The sequence below is a fragment of the Ixodes scapularis genome, unplaced genomic scaffold, assembly GCF_016920785.2.
Source record: "Ixodes scapularis isolate PalLabHiFi unplaced genomic scaffold, ASM1692078v2 ptg000320l_1___fragment_1__unscaffolded, whole genome shotgun sequence".
NCBI classification, from domain to species: Eukaryota; Metazoa; Arthropoda; class Arachnida; order Ixodida; family Ixodidae; genus Ixodes; species Ixodes scapularis.
The window spans coordinates 585,985-603,340 of record NW_024609961.1 but is presented as its reverse complement, the minus strand read 5'-3'; the positions used below and the strand labels follow the sequence as shown (position 1 = coordinate 603,340).

Below are 17,356 nucleotides of genomic sequence, written 5' to 3'. Positions count from 1 at the left end.
ACCTAAACTAGTCACAGCGCTCTTATTTTGGTGTCATCCCGGATGACGTTACGTGGAGTAGAAGAGTTTAATTGTTCGCCGGTTTTGATCACTTTAGGTGGCGTAGGAATTGGCCCACCGCTTGCTCGGCAAAACAAATAGACGAAAAGGCATCTTTCTATAGTGGGCTGACTACGCATTGCTGTTCGGAAGCTGTCGGTGGCTGTATACACTTATAAAATAATTTCATAGTGAGCAGGGATGGGCAGTATTTCAAATACGAGTATTTGAAATACGTATTTTAAATACTTTGTGTATTCGGAATTTGCATTTAATTACAAATTGGGTAATGTATTTGACGTGCGTATTTAAATACTAAAACGTGGGTATTTCAAATACAGTTGTAATTAAATACAATTTTGTGGGCGAAAATACATCCCTCAAATTTATTGTCAATGTCCAGAGCTGGAAGAAAACTACGTTCTGCACCGAATGCAGTGTCTCTCAATCAAGCACAAGCGTTTAGTGACTTTGTGATTGCGGTGCTATAGTCGGTTACAGGTTAAGAAGGTAGCGGCAAATGCCCCTCAAAGGGAATCATATATCCCTCCGCACCTCCGTATCCAATAGCGTCCCATCGTTTCGGTGACGTCGCGGCCAACGCGCGAGAAGAGTCTTGCCTTTTCTACATATTTGCTTTATCTTTCGACTTTGACTTAGCATTGTGGAAGCCACGAGAGAAAGATTAGAGTCCGCCCCCCCGCCTCCCCCGATGGAAACAAATACGACCATGATACGACTTTCGGGGATTAGCTTCCCCCTCCGATGGATACAAAGGCTGCTTTCAGGGGCTCGGTTCCCTCTCGAATGAATACAAAGGTCGCTTTCTTAAAAAGTGGGATCGGAGACAAGTTGGAATCCATTGAAGCGGAAAAAGGAGCGTTTCCAGTGAACTCTTCTTTCGACTGCGGAGAGATTTGAAACGGGCGCATCACACTTGTGGGAGGAGCTTCTCCTACCTTCTTGACCTGTAACCGACTATAGTTGAGGGCAAGAATAGTGACGAAATCGACATTCACAGGCTAAATAAGTGCCTGTGACAATTTGTGATGCTTTCCAGCCCGATTTCCATTCATATTTTTTTCCTGGAACATTCTAAATGCGCGGGTCCTCCAGATTTTCATAACTGGTGCGAAATTTTATTTTATTATCTAGCACTAGCTAGATAATAAAAAATTATCTAGCTAGTGCTTGGTCGTCTCGGTTCTTTGTTGGTCTATACCAAAATGTAATCGACAAAAAGAGCTGCTTGAAGCTCTGTACTTTTTTCACCTATTACGTCCAAGCTGATTACATTTTCTTGTGATTATATTTCTATTACGTTACCAGAGCCTCGCACACTAACTCCCGAGTGTACGATGCAAAATTAAAATGAGATACCCAGAAACCCGTTGCAGGTGCCCTGAAGTCGCTGACGCCAATTTTGAGGAATGTATATGGAAAAGTATTTGGAGGAGACCAAATACATTTGGTTGTACTTGTATCTTGTACTTAAATGCTTTTTTGAAAATGTAACTCGATTTGTAATTAAATACATTTTTACGAAGTATTTTGTATTTGTATTTCGATACATATTTGCATGTATTTTGCCCATCCCTGATTGTGAGTAAACAGAAGTGTCTTCTGGTTAATTGCCGCCGTGGAAATCTATTTTAACCTTTGCAAAAGAAGCAGACGACTTGCTCCCCGCATTGTCTCCCCTTCGCCTTCTAACCCTCTAATCGATATGCACCAACTAGCCCCAACCAAAGTGGAAATCTCACGCGAGCTCTGTTCTCTTGCATGGACCCCGGACACATTTTACACTCTTCTCAAATATGCCAGCATGCGTATTTCTTCACGACGCACACGAAACACGAATGATTTATGTTTCTTCGAGTAGCTTCGTCAGTGAGAATGGCGAACGATGTGCACACTGAGGTGATTAGCAAGTGGAGTAATTAAACCACGGTGAAAACCCGCGGACCTCATTGGCCTGTTTCAAGCACGTCACAACCCCGACCTTTTTTTCGACTACACGCGGACACGGCGGCAGCAGCAGCGGTAGCCCTTTTCTGACTCCACAGCTACCCCCGGTTTGAGCGGGAGAGAGAAGGGGGAGGAGGGGCTAAGGTAAAGAGCCCCGTATGTTTTCACCGCTACAACGATAGGGGTCGCAAATTGGCTTACGCCCACTATCAAAAACGCCACCTTCGCGTGTGTTTTTTTTTTTTTTGCGATTGTTTATTGTAGCCACCAGCTGCCGTTTTTAAAGCGCATGCGGTATGTCCTTTCTGCCACCAACACTGTTGTTTATCGTCGTCAGCCATCGCGTCACCAGCTTTCCCAGGTGGCACGTAACGGTGCATGTCGCGTCGACGCCGCATTCGCGCATTTCAGTCGTCGTGACTTTCTGTACAGACCAGTGTCTGTCTGCTCTGTTCCATAGGCGCCGCTATGTTTATGCTGACGCCATGACAGAGTAGGGGGGCTGCGTTTCTTGCAAGACTCCGTTTTTTTTTTTAGTTTTTTTTTTCTTCTTCAGGAACGTTCGCACATATCGTAGTGCAAGAACGTCAGAAATGCATAGTCACGAAGCTCAAAGAATAACACCGATGCCAAAAGTGTCATAAAAAGCAAAAATCTTGTTTTGAACGCAGCCCCTCTATTCACGAGGGCCTGCGCTAGAGATTATAATTTCCTATTTTTATCGCTGGGGGCTAAGATTTCGGACACTCTATTGGCTGCTTGGCCACGATCACCTCCCCGCTTTTCAACGACGTAGGATGATGAAGCCCTAGCAGAACGTGGTTCCCGTTTCAACCCATTCCCAATTCAACCTTCCCGTTTGTACCTTCCCGTTTCGACCCAGCTCAAAACGACCTTCTCGTTTCATCCTTTCCGATTTCGGCCTATCCCGAAGCGACCTTCCCGCTTCGGCCCTCGCTCGTTATCAATTGGATCGGTTCGTTTGTACTGTACGTTAACAGTTGGTTGGGTTCAAGTGTCCAATGTCTGTCCTCCTTGCTCACCTCACTTCCTCTCCCGAAACAACCTTAGAGACATGGCACCGTAAGATAAAAGCCGTGTCAGGGAGGGCTCACCCGAACATTAACAGCTTCATCGATCTGATCAAACGGGATGAGGCCTTGACAAGACATAATTAAAAACAAAACAACGCAAAGACAAGAACAAAGTAAAAGGTAACCGACAAGATACAGCACTGTGTCCCTTTGGTTACCTTTTACTTTGTCCATCGTATTTGCGCTGTTTTGTTTTTAATTATGTCTGCATACCAACTAGCCCAAAATTCTACATTAAACAACCTTGACAAGGATAGCTTTGCAGCAGCTTGCAAATGGTGGTGCCCTGCGGGCCAGGGGACAGCCGCGGACTATCAACATTCGAGTGTCGCCTTTCTGATAATGAGATTTTCCTGCTCGACTTCCTCAAGAAAGGCGATGTCATTTTGTAGTTTACGCATTTTTCCTCTGAGCGCGAGGGTTCTATGCTTAAACTCGTAAGAAAATGAAGTCGCAATCATATGCCTGTCAACTTGTCTGATTTCTCAGTCTTCAAAATATCCCATTCACTATAAGGAAGTTTTAGAAGAACGTACGTAAGCGCTTTGGGTAACCTAAAAATAGTGTCGCGATACTAAAACCTAAGGCAACGCTAATATTTGCTTACTCAAAGTGCCCTTGCCTACGTTATTCTAAGACTTCATTATTGTACAGAGTGCGACACTGTTGGCGCAAACGAGCGATTGTTGGTTTTCGCTGTTTGTCTCAAAGAATCAAAAGACTGCCATCAATATTATTAGTTTCTTCGAAAGTACTCATCTGGGTAACTAACCTAAGCGATACAATTTTCTACCTTCTAACACCATTTCGAAGTAACATTTAAAAAGTCGTCAACATCGTGTTCGCGGTAACGTTGTAGCGTAGTGCACATAGTCCGTTTCGTAGTTCCACATTATGGCGCACCGTGCACTCACGAGGGCGCCCATCAAACCATTGTGCCAGTCCTTGGCCGCCAGGCAGCTGCGTAGCTGCCTCGCCTCAGACACGATCACACGGTCGTGTCGCCGCGGAGTCGATCGGGATCTCGAATTCGGCTCCCGACGCGCCGCTTTCTCTCCTAGCCACTGGAGGGCGCTGCAGGCGCCCCGTGGCGGGTGAGGGGAAACCTCCTCGCCCATCGATGGGGGCGAGAGGCCTCTAAGAACTCCGGACGAGACCGAGACGCAGGCACTGGCAGGCAAGTGGGTGGCGACCGGATCTAGGGTAATCGCAGGACACGAGGCCTGGGGGCCTTTTTTGTGTTTAGCTTTGGGCTTAAAGGCCCGTTCACACTCTTGCGACCGAGTACGACTGAGAGAGACGAGATCTCTTACAACTTCTTAAATGTTTCTAGAATGAGGGAACACACTGACATTGTGGCGCCATCTATGCGGTGACCCTAGAACTGCATTTCACAAAAGCGAAGGTTTTGCGGGATTTCCGAGGTCAAATGTGCGTAATACCCATAGAAAGGCTCGTTTATAACATTGACAAAAGTTTTTCGAGCCAAGAAAGAAAGGATATTCCGCGAGAAATAAAAAAAAAATATGCCGGACCGCCGAGTTTACACTGCTTCCCAATAGATGGCGTCAGTGTGTTCTCTGGTTTAAGAAGTTTTAAGGAACCCAGATTTAAGAGGTCGCAAGCAGTCGCAAGAGTGTGAACGGGCCTTAACGTGCGTTTGTAAATATTTGTGTAATGTAGCTTGTATTTGTATTTTAGATTGAGTGTTTTGTAGCGTTGTGTGTTGTTGTACCAATAAACTGGGAGCGGAATCCCGCTTCCGTGAAAGAACCAGGCTGGACTCGGGTTGTTGATGGACCACGTGGGAAACGGCGAATCGGCGGCGCTACGCGAATTCCTACAACATTTTGGGGACCATCTTGAAAGAAACATTTCCAGTGGTTCAAGTAGAAATATATTTCGTTGGAGTTTGTCTAAAAGCGATGTATATTTTAAGAATATGTTGACAATAAAAACTAGTTTACCAGATAACTAAATAGCTCGCCGGCACCTTTGCATTAATTGCATTAACAAAATTTTGGAACCTATTCTTAAGGAGAAAATTTGCGCAAACCAGGGTTAGAACGATGGAGACTTTTCGCGAAGGGGGTGAGATGTGCGGGGCTTTATACCAATGTGTTTAAACGGGACGGGCTCAAGCGTAAAGGGTGCGTCTGCTACGCGTTCATATAAGAAGGGCGTTTCGGGAACGGGTTGAAACGGGACACGTTCAAATGGGACGGCCGATACAGAAATAGGTTGAAACGGGAAGGTCGTTTCGGGAATCGGTCAAAACAGGACGGGTTCAAACGAGAATGGTGAGGTGAGGTGAGGTGAGGTAGACTTTATTGGGTCCAAGACTGTTAGATCCCCGCGTCAACCGAGTCTCTCTTAGGGAGAGACCCTTGACGAAGCGATCCCCTCGGTCGACAGACGAGACGCGATGTTCCCGGCGGCGTCCGAGGCCAGCTGGACTAGAATTTTCTGAGTCGTGGGGTCAGGATCCCGCAGGAAGGATTCCCAGGCGCCTGGTTGCCTGGCTTGCTTGATGAACTCCTTATTCTTCGAGTGAAGAAGCAGCTCCGGACACCCCCAGAGTATATGGTGGAGTGTGGCGATCTCGCCACAGTTCCTGCAAGACGGGTCGTAGGTATCTGGGTACCACGAGTGCAACTGCGCCGGGTTGAGGAAGGTCTCCGTCTGGACTTGACGGAGGATGGTGGATTCTGCCTTGTTGAGAGTGCTGTGAGCCTCTGGGTAGGCTCGGCGTTCTACTCGGTAGTGGTCCAGCACCCCCTTAAAGGTGTAGAGGTTGTCGTGGTTCCACGTGGCGAAGGTCGAGTGCTCACTTGGTGTGCTAGCCCGGGTGGTAAGAGCGCAGGCTGCACTGTGAGCACTCTCGTTGCTTGGGAGTGACGCATGGGCTGGAGACCACAGTATGCGGACTGGGTGGTCAATCAGACGATGACCAGTGGCGATCTTGAGGGCTTTGTCAGAGATGTGACCACGCATGTACTGGCGGATGGCCATCTGGGAGTCACTGACGATGACTTTCGTGGTGCTGAGGGTGAGGGCCAAGGCGATGGCTGCCTCCTCTGCCTCTGCACTGTTGCTGGTGTACATGCTGCCTGCCGTGAGGATTTGGCCGGAGCGATTCGTAACTGCAAGGGTCATTCGACCCCTGTCAGCTGAGGCTGCGTCGACATAGGTCACCTCGGAGTCGTCGTAGCCTTGCTGTAGAGTGTTCTCCAGAGCCTTCACTCTGGCCATGCGTCTGCCTGCGTCGTGCACTGGATGCATGTGACGAGGCAGAGGCGAAATCTTTAGTTGCTCGCGTAGCTCGTTTGGAAGCCAGCCTCGCGTACTGTGCCCTGTTGGGTGGTAGTTGATGCCCAAAGATGTGAGGATGGTTCTTCCCGCTGTGGTCAGAGATAGCCTTTCGTAGTGGGCTATCCTCTGTGCCTCAATGATTTCCGAGAGGGTGTTGTGAAGCCCAAGCTTCTCGAGTCGCTTGGTCTCTGTTGAAGGTGTTAGGTGAAGCGCTTTCTTGTATACGCAGCGGATGATGCGATCGATGGCATCCCTCTCCGTGAGTGTCAAGTCCAGGAAGGGTGCAATGTAGGCAATCCGGCTAATCACGAAGGCTTTGATAAGGCGAATGACATTCCGCTCTTTCATCCCGTACCGTTTTCCGGCGATTCTTGCTATGAGTCTTCCTACTTGCTGTGCGTGGTTGCGGAGGACTCCGATGCTGTATGTGTTCTTGCCATCCTCCTGCAACCACAGACCGAGTATCCGAAGTCGCCGGACCCGAGGGACGTCTTTGCCTCCGACCTGCAGTATGATGCCTGAGGGAGTTTTTACCGTGGTGCCGGCCATGAGTAGCAACTCCGACTTTTCCTGAGAGCAGGCTAGTCCGCGCTCCTTAGCGTAGGCTTCCACGATGCGTATAGCTTCTTGCAGCGAGTCTTGGATGGCGCCATCGCTTCCTCCTACCATCCACAGAGTGACATCGTCTGCGTATATGCTGTGGTGAAGGTTGGGGATATCTTGTAGTTTCGTCGGTAAATCTTTCATGGCGATATTGAAGAGAAACGGAGAGAGCACTGCTCCTTGCGGTGTCCCGACTCCGCCCAGAGTTTGCAGGTCAGATTGGAAACCGCCGATCGAGACCTGCACCTGCCTACTTGATAGGAAGTTCTGTATGTATTTGAAGATGCGCTCGCCCACATCAATGGAGTTTAGCCCACGGAGGATGGCTGCGTGGCTGACATTGTCGAATGCTTTGGAGATGTCCAGCCCGAGTATGGCTCTGGTGTCCCTTTTGGGTGCGTATTCCCTTGCCATAATCTGATGATACAGTCGGAGCATCACGTCCTGCGTCGAGAGCTTGGGTCTGAACCCGACCATCGTGTCCGCGAAGACTTCGTTGGCCTCTGCGTACCTGTTAAGGCGATTGAGTACGACATGTTCCAAGACCTTCCCGAGACAGGACGTGAGCGAAATGGGGCGCAGGGCTTCCAGTTGAAGTTTTTTCCCAGGCTTGGGTATAAACACCATCTTCGCAGTCCCCCAGGATTCTGGGATTTCTCCTTTTTGCCAGCAGACGTTGAAGTATGATGTTAGCCGGTCAATCTCTCTGTCATCCAAGTGCCGCAGTAGCTTGTTGGAGACTCCATCAGGTCCTGGAGCGGAGCGGGTCTTGAGCTCTCGGATCGCAGCCATGACTTCGAAGGGTCGGAATTCTTCGTCTAGCGTAAGGTTTGGCTGGCCCGTGTATTCCATCGCAGGTGTTGGCGGAGCTCGTCCGATATACTTGTTTTGTACTTGTTGGACAAGCTCGTTTCCATCTCCCTTGAATGAGTTCAGGATACACTCCATCTGATTTCGGACAGTGGTTCGGCTTTGTCCGGGGTCGAGGAGATGTCGAAGGATGTTCCACGTCTTTGGAGTGTTGGGAGCTCCTTCGAACTCGTTGCAGGTGTCTTCCCATTGCTTAGTTGTGAGATAGGTGGCGTGACTCTCGATGGTCTTGTACAATGTTGCGATTCGCTTGCGTAGCCGACGATTTCCTTTCTTTCGCCTTAAGCGTGCCTCAAGGTTTGTTTTCATTTCCCATAGGTGCAGGAGCCGACTGTCCGCCGCGGTCAGATTTGCTTCCTCGGGAATGTTTCTTGTGGCTGAGGCTTCAACTTCTCTGATGCCTGCGGTCCACTGATCCAGGTCCTTGATCTCTCCGTCTCGGTCCACTTCGTCAAGCTCCTGCCTGAAAGTGTCCCACTCTACCACTCGCAGAGGCCTTCCCATGGGCTTCGTAGGGCCGCGTCTCAGGAGGATGTTGAGGATATAGTGGTCACTGCCCAGGGTTTCCAGGGTGTTGTGCCATTCTGCGTCCAAGCAGTGACCGAGTGTGAGGTCTGGTGATGTGTCTTTGTATCCGCCCGTGGCTTTCCGAGTTGGCTGCGTCGGGTCTGTAAGTAGGTCCAGTCCCAGGGTGGCAATGTCCTGCCAAAGCTGCCGACCCTTAGCGCTGTCCCGCGGATAGCCCCATGACGTGTGTGGTGCGTTAAAGTCTCCAACGATGAGCAGAGCTTTTCCCTTGGCCATGTCTATGGCGGCGCGCAGGAGCTGGTGAAACGAGTGTCGTGCCTTCGGAGGACTGTATACATTGAGGATGAACGTGCTGCGATGGCTCTTCTTCTTGCCCGCCAAGATTTCGATGAAGGTGTGCTCGATGTTTTCGATGCCGGTTGAATGAAGTTGTGCTGGTAGGTTCCGTCGCACTAGCGTGGTGACTCGTACGATCCCTGATGAGTTGGTGTGATTAAAGGCTTGGTATCCCGGAATGGTGATGGCCTTCCACGTTTCTTGTATGGCCAAAACGTCTGGTCTGCGTTCTGGTGGTAGGGATTGTAGGTACTGGTGAAGGTGTCCCCTCTTCGGAGCCAAGCTTCGACAATTCCACTGCCACACAATGCAACCTTTACTTGTCTTGGCCATTGTTGGGTTGTGGGAGTCTGTCAAGGATGGTCATCAAGTAGCGCTTTACTTCGCGCATCTCGCCTTCCAGCTGGTCTATGCGTGTGTCTATGTCTTGGTGCAGAGGTCGATCGCGGTTGATATTTCTCCGCACGGGCGACACCAAGTCTTCGGTATCGGCGGTTGTAGACGTCTCCCGCCGAGAAGGCAGGAGCGGGAACTCCTCTGTCCCTCGGAAATGTGGCTGTGATGATTGAGTGTCTGATAGTTGTCGGGCAGTACTAGTATTTTCCTGTGGGGTTCGGTTTTCGTCGGATGTTCCCTTCATTTGTGGATTAGCCTCGAGCAGACTTGAGAGCAGTTCTTTAACCAGTGGAGTGAAGGTGTGATGAAGGATCATTTCCGTCGCTACACACTTTTGGTGGAAGTCATTCAGCTCCTCCGCGGAATTCCCCGAGTGTCCGCACATGCACCGCGCTGGTGTCGCATGCCCTCTCGAAAGAGTAGAGAAGAGAGGAGGAGGAGCAGCAGCGTGAGCCTCAGGCGAACTGGGAGGGGGACGGTCGCGATCATTTGGGGAGACCGGGAGCCGAGGCTGGTAGGGGTCGGCTGCCAGAGAAGTATGCGGGAGGGTTGGGTGAGTCCCACTAGCTGTTTTGCAGGGGAGGCTGGTTGGTTCCGTGGGATGCCTACTGCTGTTGTCATTCCCGCTCCGGCTTCTCTCAGACGCGTTGGAGGCGGGCCCGTCTGTGTAAGGACGTTTTTCTTCCCTCTGGTGTTCTTCTTGGAGCAGCGAAACAAGCGGTGGCCAACTTGCTGCCCCCGTCCGTCGCATATCGATGTCACCAAAAGGAGGCTCGCTCCGTGCAGGCCAAAATGCACCGCGGGAGGATGATTCCGGCAAACCAAAGGGCTCGATATGCCGACCTCCAGTCATCGCTCTCCGCAATTGGGACCGCTCACTGGGTGACGGCACGGATCGGCAGCGCATATCTCGTCTGGGCATCCCGCCATCTCCTCGGCTGCACCGCATGAGTGGACGATTGCGGCCGCAGTTTGACGATGATAGGGGCCCCCGAGTATCCATGTCTCCACGGATCCAGGTGCCCCCGTGTCTCGAGGAGGATCTCTCTCCCCTGCGTTGCGACACAGCTGCACCGTGGCACCGAGTGGGGGTGGTGGGTTTTTGGCCCAAAGAGAGCTCTGCGTTCCGGCTCGGTGTTTCCCGACCTGCATGGAGTACACGCGCAAAGGTAGGTCTGCCTCTCCATGGGTTGTTTTCTGCTTGTGGCGGTTCCGATATTGATGTTGATGTGAGTGGGGGCATCTCCATGGAGGTCTGCCGGTCGTGATGGCGATCCCTTTGAGTCGTTTTTTGTTCTTTAGCCGGATAAACCCTGTACCACCGCGGGCCCAGAGTGACGTGGTCAGGCATACTTGGGCCCTCAAAAAAGACGAAGATTGATGTGCCTTTTCAATTGCGGGCGATGTCCAGGATGGTCCCTTTTGCCTCCACCATAGTCCGAATCACCTGTAGAGAGTGTTCGCCGGCCATGCCATGCACTGTTCCCACGGAGGCGTTTGTCGGCGTAGCTGGGAAAGAGCGCACCGGAATTCGGACCAGGTTGCGGACGTGCAGAAGCCTGTCTCTGGTTTCAATGTAAGGTGTGTCAACCGCTAGGATGTTTTTAGAAGGATTTAGTCGGATGTTTTGACGGCCGTCTTGCTGAAAGCGCTTCTGATTTCTTTAGAAATTTTGCTCCGTTGTGTTGCCTCGAATGGGCGACTTTCTAGCGAGGGATGAAAAAGCACGGTGTAGAGTTTATCGATTTGGTCTGTTGGCTTTTTGAGTTTTCTCTCCGATCGGTATGTGACCAGCGTGTAGCCATCCTGGGTGAGGAATTCGGCAGGCGCAACCCCGCATGGACGGCGCTCACCTGGCGGATCATGACTGGTCGGTGCTGCTGTTCCGACGCTAGGCTCCCCGTCGGGATTGTTCCCCCTAAGGCACTCGAAGCTGTTCGATGTCGGCACGTTCACCCCCGTTGTTTCGCCGTTGTTGGTGCTTAACTCGGGTGTCTCGTTCATTACCCTCTCCACGGGCATGGGGATGGGGCGCGAGACGGAAGAAGCCTCTCGCTGAGTCGAGGACGCTGCCGGTGAGTCCGGGGCACGGCCGGGGGGTGAAGGGGGAACCGCAGGAGGCGCGTATTCTCTCTCTCCGTCTTCCGAAATGGGTGACGTCGGCCGAGTTGGGGGCGCGTCGGCGTGGCCTCCCTCCAGGCACCCCGGGAGGCCGGCAATGGTCCCGGCTTGAATCTCGTCGACCGTTGGGGCCGTCCTGACCGCCGGCGCTCCCGATTCAATGCTTTCAATGACGGGATGCCGATGGTTGGTGGTTTTGAGCTCGGTAGCCTCCCCTGAACCATTCCGTTTTGTATCCATGGGAGTCGCTGGAGCGTGGGCGCCTCGAAGACGCAGCGGTCGGGGGCGAAGGCGTCTTGGGCTCCCTGGAGCATCACGTCGATGGGGGGCCATGTTGGATTTGGCCGGCGTCCTACGTTTCCCTTCTAAACCATCCCCGGGTCCCCAATCCGCGACCGGGTCTTAAAATTTATCTCGTGTTTTTTTTCTACGCGTTTGCGCTTTGTTTTGTGCGAATTGATTGATATAAAACCTTCAGAGATTTTGTCTAAAGAAGTAAAAAGACGGGAGCTCACGTGAAGGTGGTCGAGCCAAGCTGGCCCCCTCAAACGAGAATGGGTTGTTTCGGGCTACACCCAGCAGAGCAGCACTTGGACGTCGTCACGGTGAGATCCGTACCCTGTTTCACTTTAAGCCTGACCACAGCTGACGCTACCACCCAATGCAGCCCATCAAGCAGCGGAGAAAGTGCATCGCTTTTGTACGTCTGCCGTCACCGACGAAACCAATCACGCCCGGTGAAAGCGCGGCAACCCTGCGCTTTTAAAGAACACGAAATGCTCTTTAACGCTGCCCTCCAGTCCCAACATTTTGTCCACCCGTCCGTCTGTGCATTTCCCGCTAAATTCAGCGGGGAAATTGATGTCACCACACCTATACGCGAATTCGGTATCTGAGCCAAATTTAGCGGGAAAATTTATGTCGCGTGACCTCACGTCACGCGACATGCGGACCAGTGCAGTTTCTCCGCAACATTTAGCGGAAAAGTTGACGCCCTGTGATCTATGCACCAATTCAATTTACCCGCTAAATTTGGCGCGAAAATAGCATCGCGTGACGTCTTCTGACGCCGCGCAACGTATACAACTTGGAGAAATTGACGGCACCTGACCTATGCGGCGACACTGTTTCCCCGCTAAATTTAGCGGAAAAATTCGCGTCTTGTGGCCTAACATCCTTCGAGTTTTCCCGTTCAATTTTGTCGGAAATTGACGTCATGTAACCTATACAACAATTCAGTTACCCGCTATATTTAGCGGGCGGGAAAATACGCGTCTCGTTACCTAGACGCCAATCGAGTTTCCTCGCTAAATTTAGCGGGGAAATTGAAGCCACATGACGTGACGTCCCGTAACCTATGCAACCATTCAGTTTCCCCGCTGAACTTAGCGGGAAAATATACGTCACGTGACACATCGATTCTCTCCCCAATCATCAAACGGCAAACTATATAGTTTTCACGTCACATCTGTCTCAAACATCTAAATGCTCGTGAATTTTTTATTTTTTTTATTTTTACTTTAATTAGTGAAGCGCAAGCGCTCGCTCTCGTTGGTGCACTTTAAAGAGGTTTGTGACTTCGCTTTCCCGCAGGGGACAAAGACAGCTAATAGAGGCGAGCAATCGAAGGCTCCCAGAGAATGACAAAAGCGCGGAATACGATCAGGCCTAAACAAAAATGCGATGTGCGCAGGGGCAACGAGCATGACGTTCCAATTGCTCGTCCCTGCGCACGTGGCATTTTTCAGATCGAATCGTACTCTGCGCTTCGACATTCGCCGAGATCCTCCCCTTGTTCCCAGTGACTGCTGTATGCGTGCTCTGCGGGAAAGCGAACTCGGACGTTTTCTAAAGTGTGGTTCAGCTCAGGGTTGGGCAGTATCGCGATAGTATTTCAGAAATACATTTCGTATCTGTATTTCTGTATCGCGATACATTTTTTTCACCGGTATCTGTATTCCTGTATCGAAATACATTTAGAATGTTTCCATGTATCGCGATACAATCACGAGGAAATGTATTTCGTTACAATTCATGAGAAATACTCACCCCCCCCCCCCCCCAACCTCCTTCCAAAATACAAGTCCGAACGCTTTTTTTTTTTTTTTTTTTTTACTTTTGAGCGCAGCAGGATCAGAGAGCTGCTGGGGCATTGTTACTATGCTGACCAAAGTTCCTTCCGATTCTCCACACTGTTTTTCTATGAGTTCACTTCTCTATTCTGAGAAGTGTTACATAGTTGGGGATTCGAACGAGGTGGAGTGGGGGCCACGAGTGGAGTCAGAGCATCTTCTGCCGCAGGTCCCTAGGTAGGGATTTCATGAGTCATTGTTTGCTGGCATCCAATACCCGCTCCTAACCGTCTCTCTTGCCTTAGCGTACACAGTACAACCAGCCGACAAAGCTGAGCCACAGTCCGTTGCAGCACGAGCCGGGCGGTGGTTGACTAGAAATAGTAGGATGACTCACGCAGTGAAGTTCAACACTTATGCGAATGCGTCTTCGCCAGTAATATTGGACGGCTCAAGGGTACGTCATGAACGTGACCCGCTGCTCTGGTGATCCGAAACCCAGCAAGGAGTCCAGACGTGGCCTCGCAGTGCCGACCCAGACTTCGTACACCTGCGACTCGTCTCGAGCGTGCTGTTTCTCGGAGAGCTCGCACCTGTGTCGGCAATATCAGGTCGCAATCCACGAGGCCTCTGTTTCGACGAGGCTATGCGAAACTTGAGGACTGCAATTCATGCGTCGGTGGCGGAGGGTCCGCAGGAAGGACCGTGACAAGAAGGATGCACCGTATTGTTTTTTCAACCGTAACAGAAGATAACAGATGTGTTCCAGAATGCTTCAGGTGGTCACCTATTCTCGAAAATTCCAATGACACTGCTTGTACGATCGTCAATGAGGTCACCAACAACGAAAGTGCGTATTGACCTTTCATACAGTAGCGTGGGTAAAGTTTTATGTTCAAGGTCACACCTACAGATAATGAATACCTAGTTTATTCCACCGTGAAGTCATGTGATCAATGTTGACAGGGGCATCTTTATGGGACAGGGGCGTGGTGACGTGTTGATGGGATTTAGGGTGACATTGAATTTATTTAGATGCCGAAGTCTTTTCGCATCACTCGTCAGACAGACAGCCTGAGACAGGATATCAGGGAGGCGACCGCGGTCAGTCCTTGATGAAGCCCATTGAAGAATCCTCGTCGTCCGAAACCACTACCTTCAAGGCGAAGTGCCAAGCATACGGGAAAGTATATCGGGATCAAAATCTTCCACTTCAATCTTCAAGCTTTATCTCATTTGGCGTCTCAAACAAATTTGAAAAATGTATTGCAGTATCAGTATTTATGTATTTATATTTCCGCCCTCCCCAAAACGTATTCCTGTATTTGTATTTTCAAATACTTTGTGCCTCTATTTAAAATGTATTTCCGATACGTATCGCGATACATTTTTACAGATATATTTTAGTATCAGTATTTTGGCTCCTCTTTTAATGTATCCCAGTATTTGTATTTCCAAATACATTTTTGAGTATTCCTGCCCAACCCTGGTTCAGCTACTCGATGGACGACAAATGAACGGCGTTTCGAGCGAACACCCTCAAGGCCATTCAGCGCGCACGTGAGGACACAGGTGCAACGACTGTCCCGTGTCCCCGCAAGGGCGGACAGATAGCTGACTCACCCAGAACGTCTTGGCCTTTTCGGTCTTCTTGAGCTGGTAGTTCCGCCACACAAGTGCCGACAGCTGGTTCCAGAACGTGCTACGTCGGCCGTTTGCCATCTGCAACGGGAGGCGGGGAACGAAATGTGAGCTTTAGCGCAACTTGGACCAAGGTCAAGGCGCATCGGCCATTCGAAATTGGGGGGGGGGGGGGGGGGGGGGGGGCACAAAAGAAGCGAGGCGGGCCCGCTTTGTTCGTTTTGCAGAGGCCGAAACCAGAGAGCAGGGTTGGCCTAGAGTGCCTTCACATGAAGGCTCCCTAGGTTGGCCAAGCTGCGTCTCGCGAGCCGCATGCGGCTCTTCGCGGCTCCCCCCTCCCCCTCCCCCCTCCCCCCCCCCCCCCCCCGCCCTTCCCCGCCTTCCGGTCACACGAGCACTTCTTCAATAAGAGAAATAAAACGCGTTTTAAATAGAAAGACAGATCGAGGTTTGGTAGTCTTGAGCTACTACTACCTTACGTACAGTTGGACTACTTTTGACTCGGATATATCGAAAGTAGTTCTAGTTTCGTTTCTTGCTCTGGACAAAAGTTTGCCCACCCTTGCGGCTCTTACGCCGGGTCAGCCTGGCCACCCCTGCCATAGAGTTAGGAACAAAAAACGCTAGAGGTTCAGGTGGTGCTAGTGTGCAGTTGCGTTTTTAAGCAGACAGCAACAAGTCTAAATTTGACTTCCGGTAATGCATTCCAATGGGAAAACGGAAATGCGTTTTCTCTTCGCGCTCGATTATAAGTGCAAAGATTGCTTAGTGTTGTGACAAAATAAAAAGTTTGGAAAGTTTTCCAATCGTATGTACAAAACTATGTATCAGAGCGTCTTTCTTTAGACTTCACTGTGTCGAACACTGCGCTAAAATGACCCTATACACATTCATAATACGTGTGGACGTTGCAGACCGTTCTTATAGGGCACGTCATTACGCATACAGTCAATGCTATGAAACACACGGTGTGAATCAGTTTGACAAAACACCAAAAGGATACTAATATGTGCCAAATCAGACGATCAAAACAGACGACAAACATGAAGTTTTTGTTTGAATTTCAATTCAAGAAAATTTAAGCAATTCAAGGAAATTCAAGCAAGCAAGTTAGCAATTCAAGCTTTTTGCTTGAATTTATAGCTTGTATTGACATATGAAGCTGTACAACATATACCTGGACCTCAAATTTCGCTAACTTAAACATCGCTTACTAATAAAAGAAAATAACATTAACTAAATAAATTACACTTGTATAATGTGAATAAAGCTACAAAGTACCCGTTACGAGTAAAGAAACTATGTTGATTTCCCTAGCGAACAGAAAACTATCACGTACCGTGCAGCAAAGCCCGAAAACAAAGCACGCAATCAAGAACCATCATAGTACGTGTAGTCCACCATGCTGTCACCGAACGCGCAAAATGAGGGAAGTCCTCGCTACAGAAGCAGTCGCAGATTGCACGCGGAGCGTGCAATTTTTGGCTGCATGCTTTTGTAAGGTTACATCCGCGACTCCGGCACGAAAGCGCTAAAAGCTGGACAATATTCTGCATTTAAAAATGTTCACCCTAAAAGTTAACTTTTTTTTTTTTTTTTGGTGCGTCCAACTTGCAGCATCCTTCGCCAATATGCTTCTTCCTGGTCATCTGGTGACGCTCGAAAGAAATGCTGCTAACAATGCCTACACTTGAGACTTCTGCAGGCAGTGTTTGTTGCTTGTTTGGATAGCGGGGCGGGGCCCCTAGTAAAACGTCTGCTACCGGTTCCATGCTTTGCAGGAGACATATTTTCAGGACGTTGCCACTCCGTGTCAATTTCGTGGAGTGCGGCAAATACTGTCTGTCCGAATGGGTAGATACAGCTTTGAAAGATGCCCCCGCTACGCGCACATTCCTGCTTTCGAAACACTTTCTAGAATCTAAAACATGGGCATCACGTATATTCCCTTCGGAACTGTCCACGCGCTAAGAAAAGTTTGTGCCACTTCGTTCGGACTTTTTGCGAGGAAGTAATGAGACACCGGTCCTCCCTTCCTAAAACGATATTCGTCTCCAGTTTTATTTTGACTTTTTTAAGCAAAAATACTGCAGGAATGTATACAGAAATAGATGCCCAAACCCGGCGCAGGCAACGCTGGCTGTTTGTGGAGTCTGGCTGGCCTTACGTAAGGCGGAGCCGTTTGATATTTTTTCGTGCGTCAGCGTACTCATTGCGTGACGTAGTTTGCGCGAACACGACATCAGCGCTTTTCGGGGTACTGCTCATCGATGGTAATTACGGAAACAAATTGCTCTCGCCGATGCTCGTGCCCACCACGAGCACATTCAACCCTGCTATTAGTTTTAATTACCGCGTTTCACATTTTAAATAAAG

General features: G+C 49.9%; 1 protein-coding gene across 1 annotated transcript in view; it reads right to left on the bottom strand.

Annotated features, from left to right (window-relative positions):
- The window catches only part of LOC8050789 (cholesterol transporter ABCA5), a 119,192-nt gene that overhangs the window by 74,717 nt on the left and 27,119 nt on the right, over positions 1-17,356 (bottom strand). Inside the window, exon 2 of the mRNA XM_040213927.1 lies at positions 14,963-15,061. Coding sequence (XP_040069861.1) covers positions 14,963-15,061 — 99 coding nt within the window. The remainder of the gene's footprint in view (positions 1-14,962; positions 15,062-17,356) is intronic.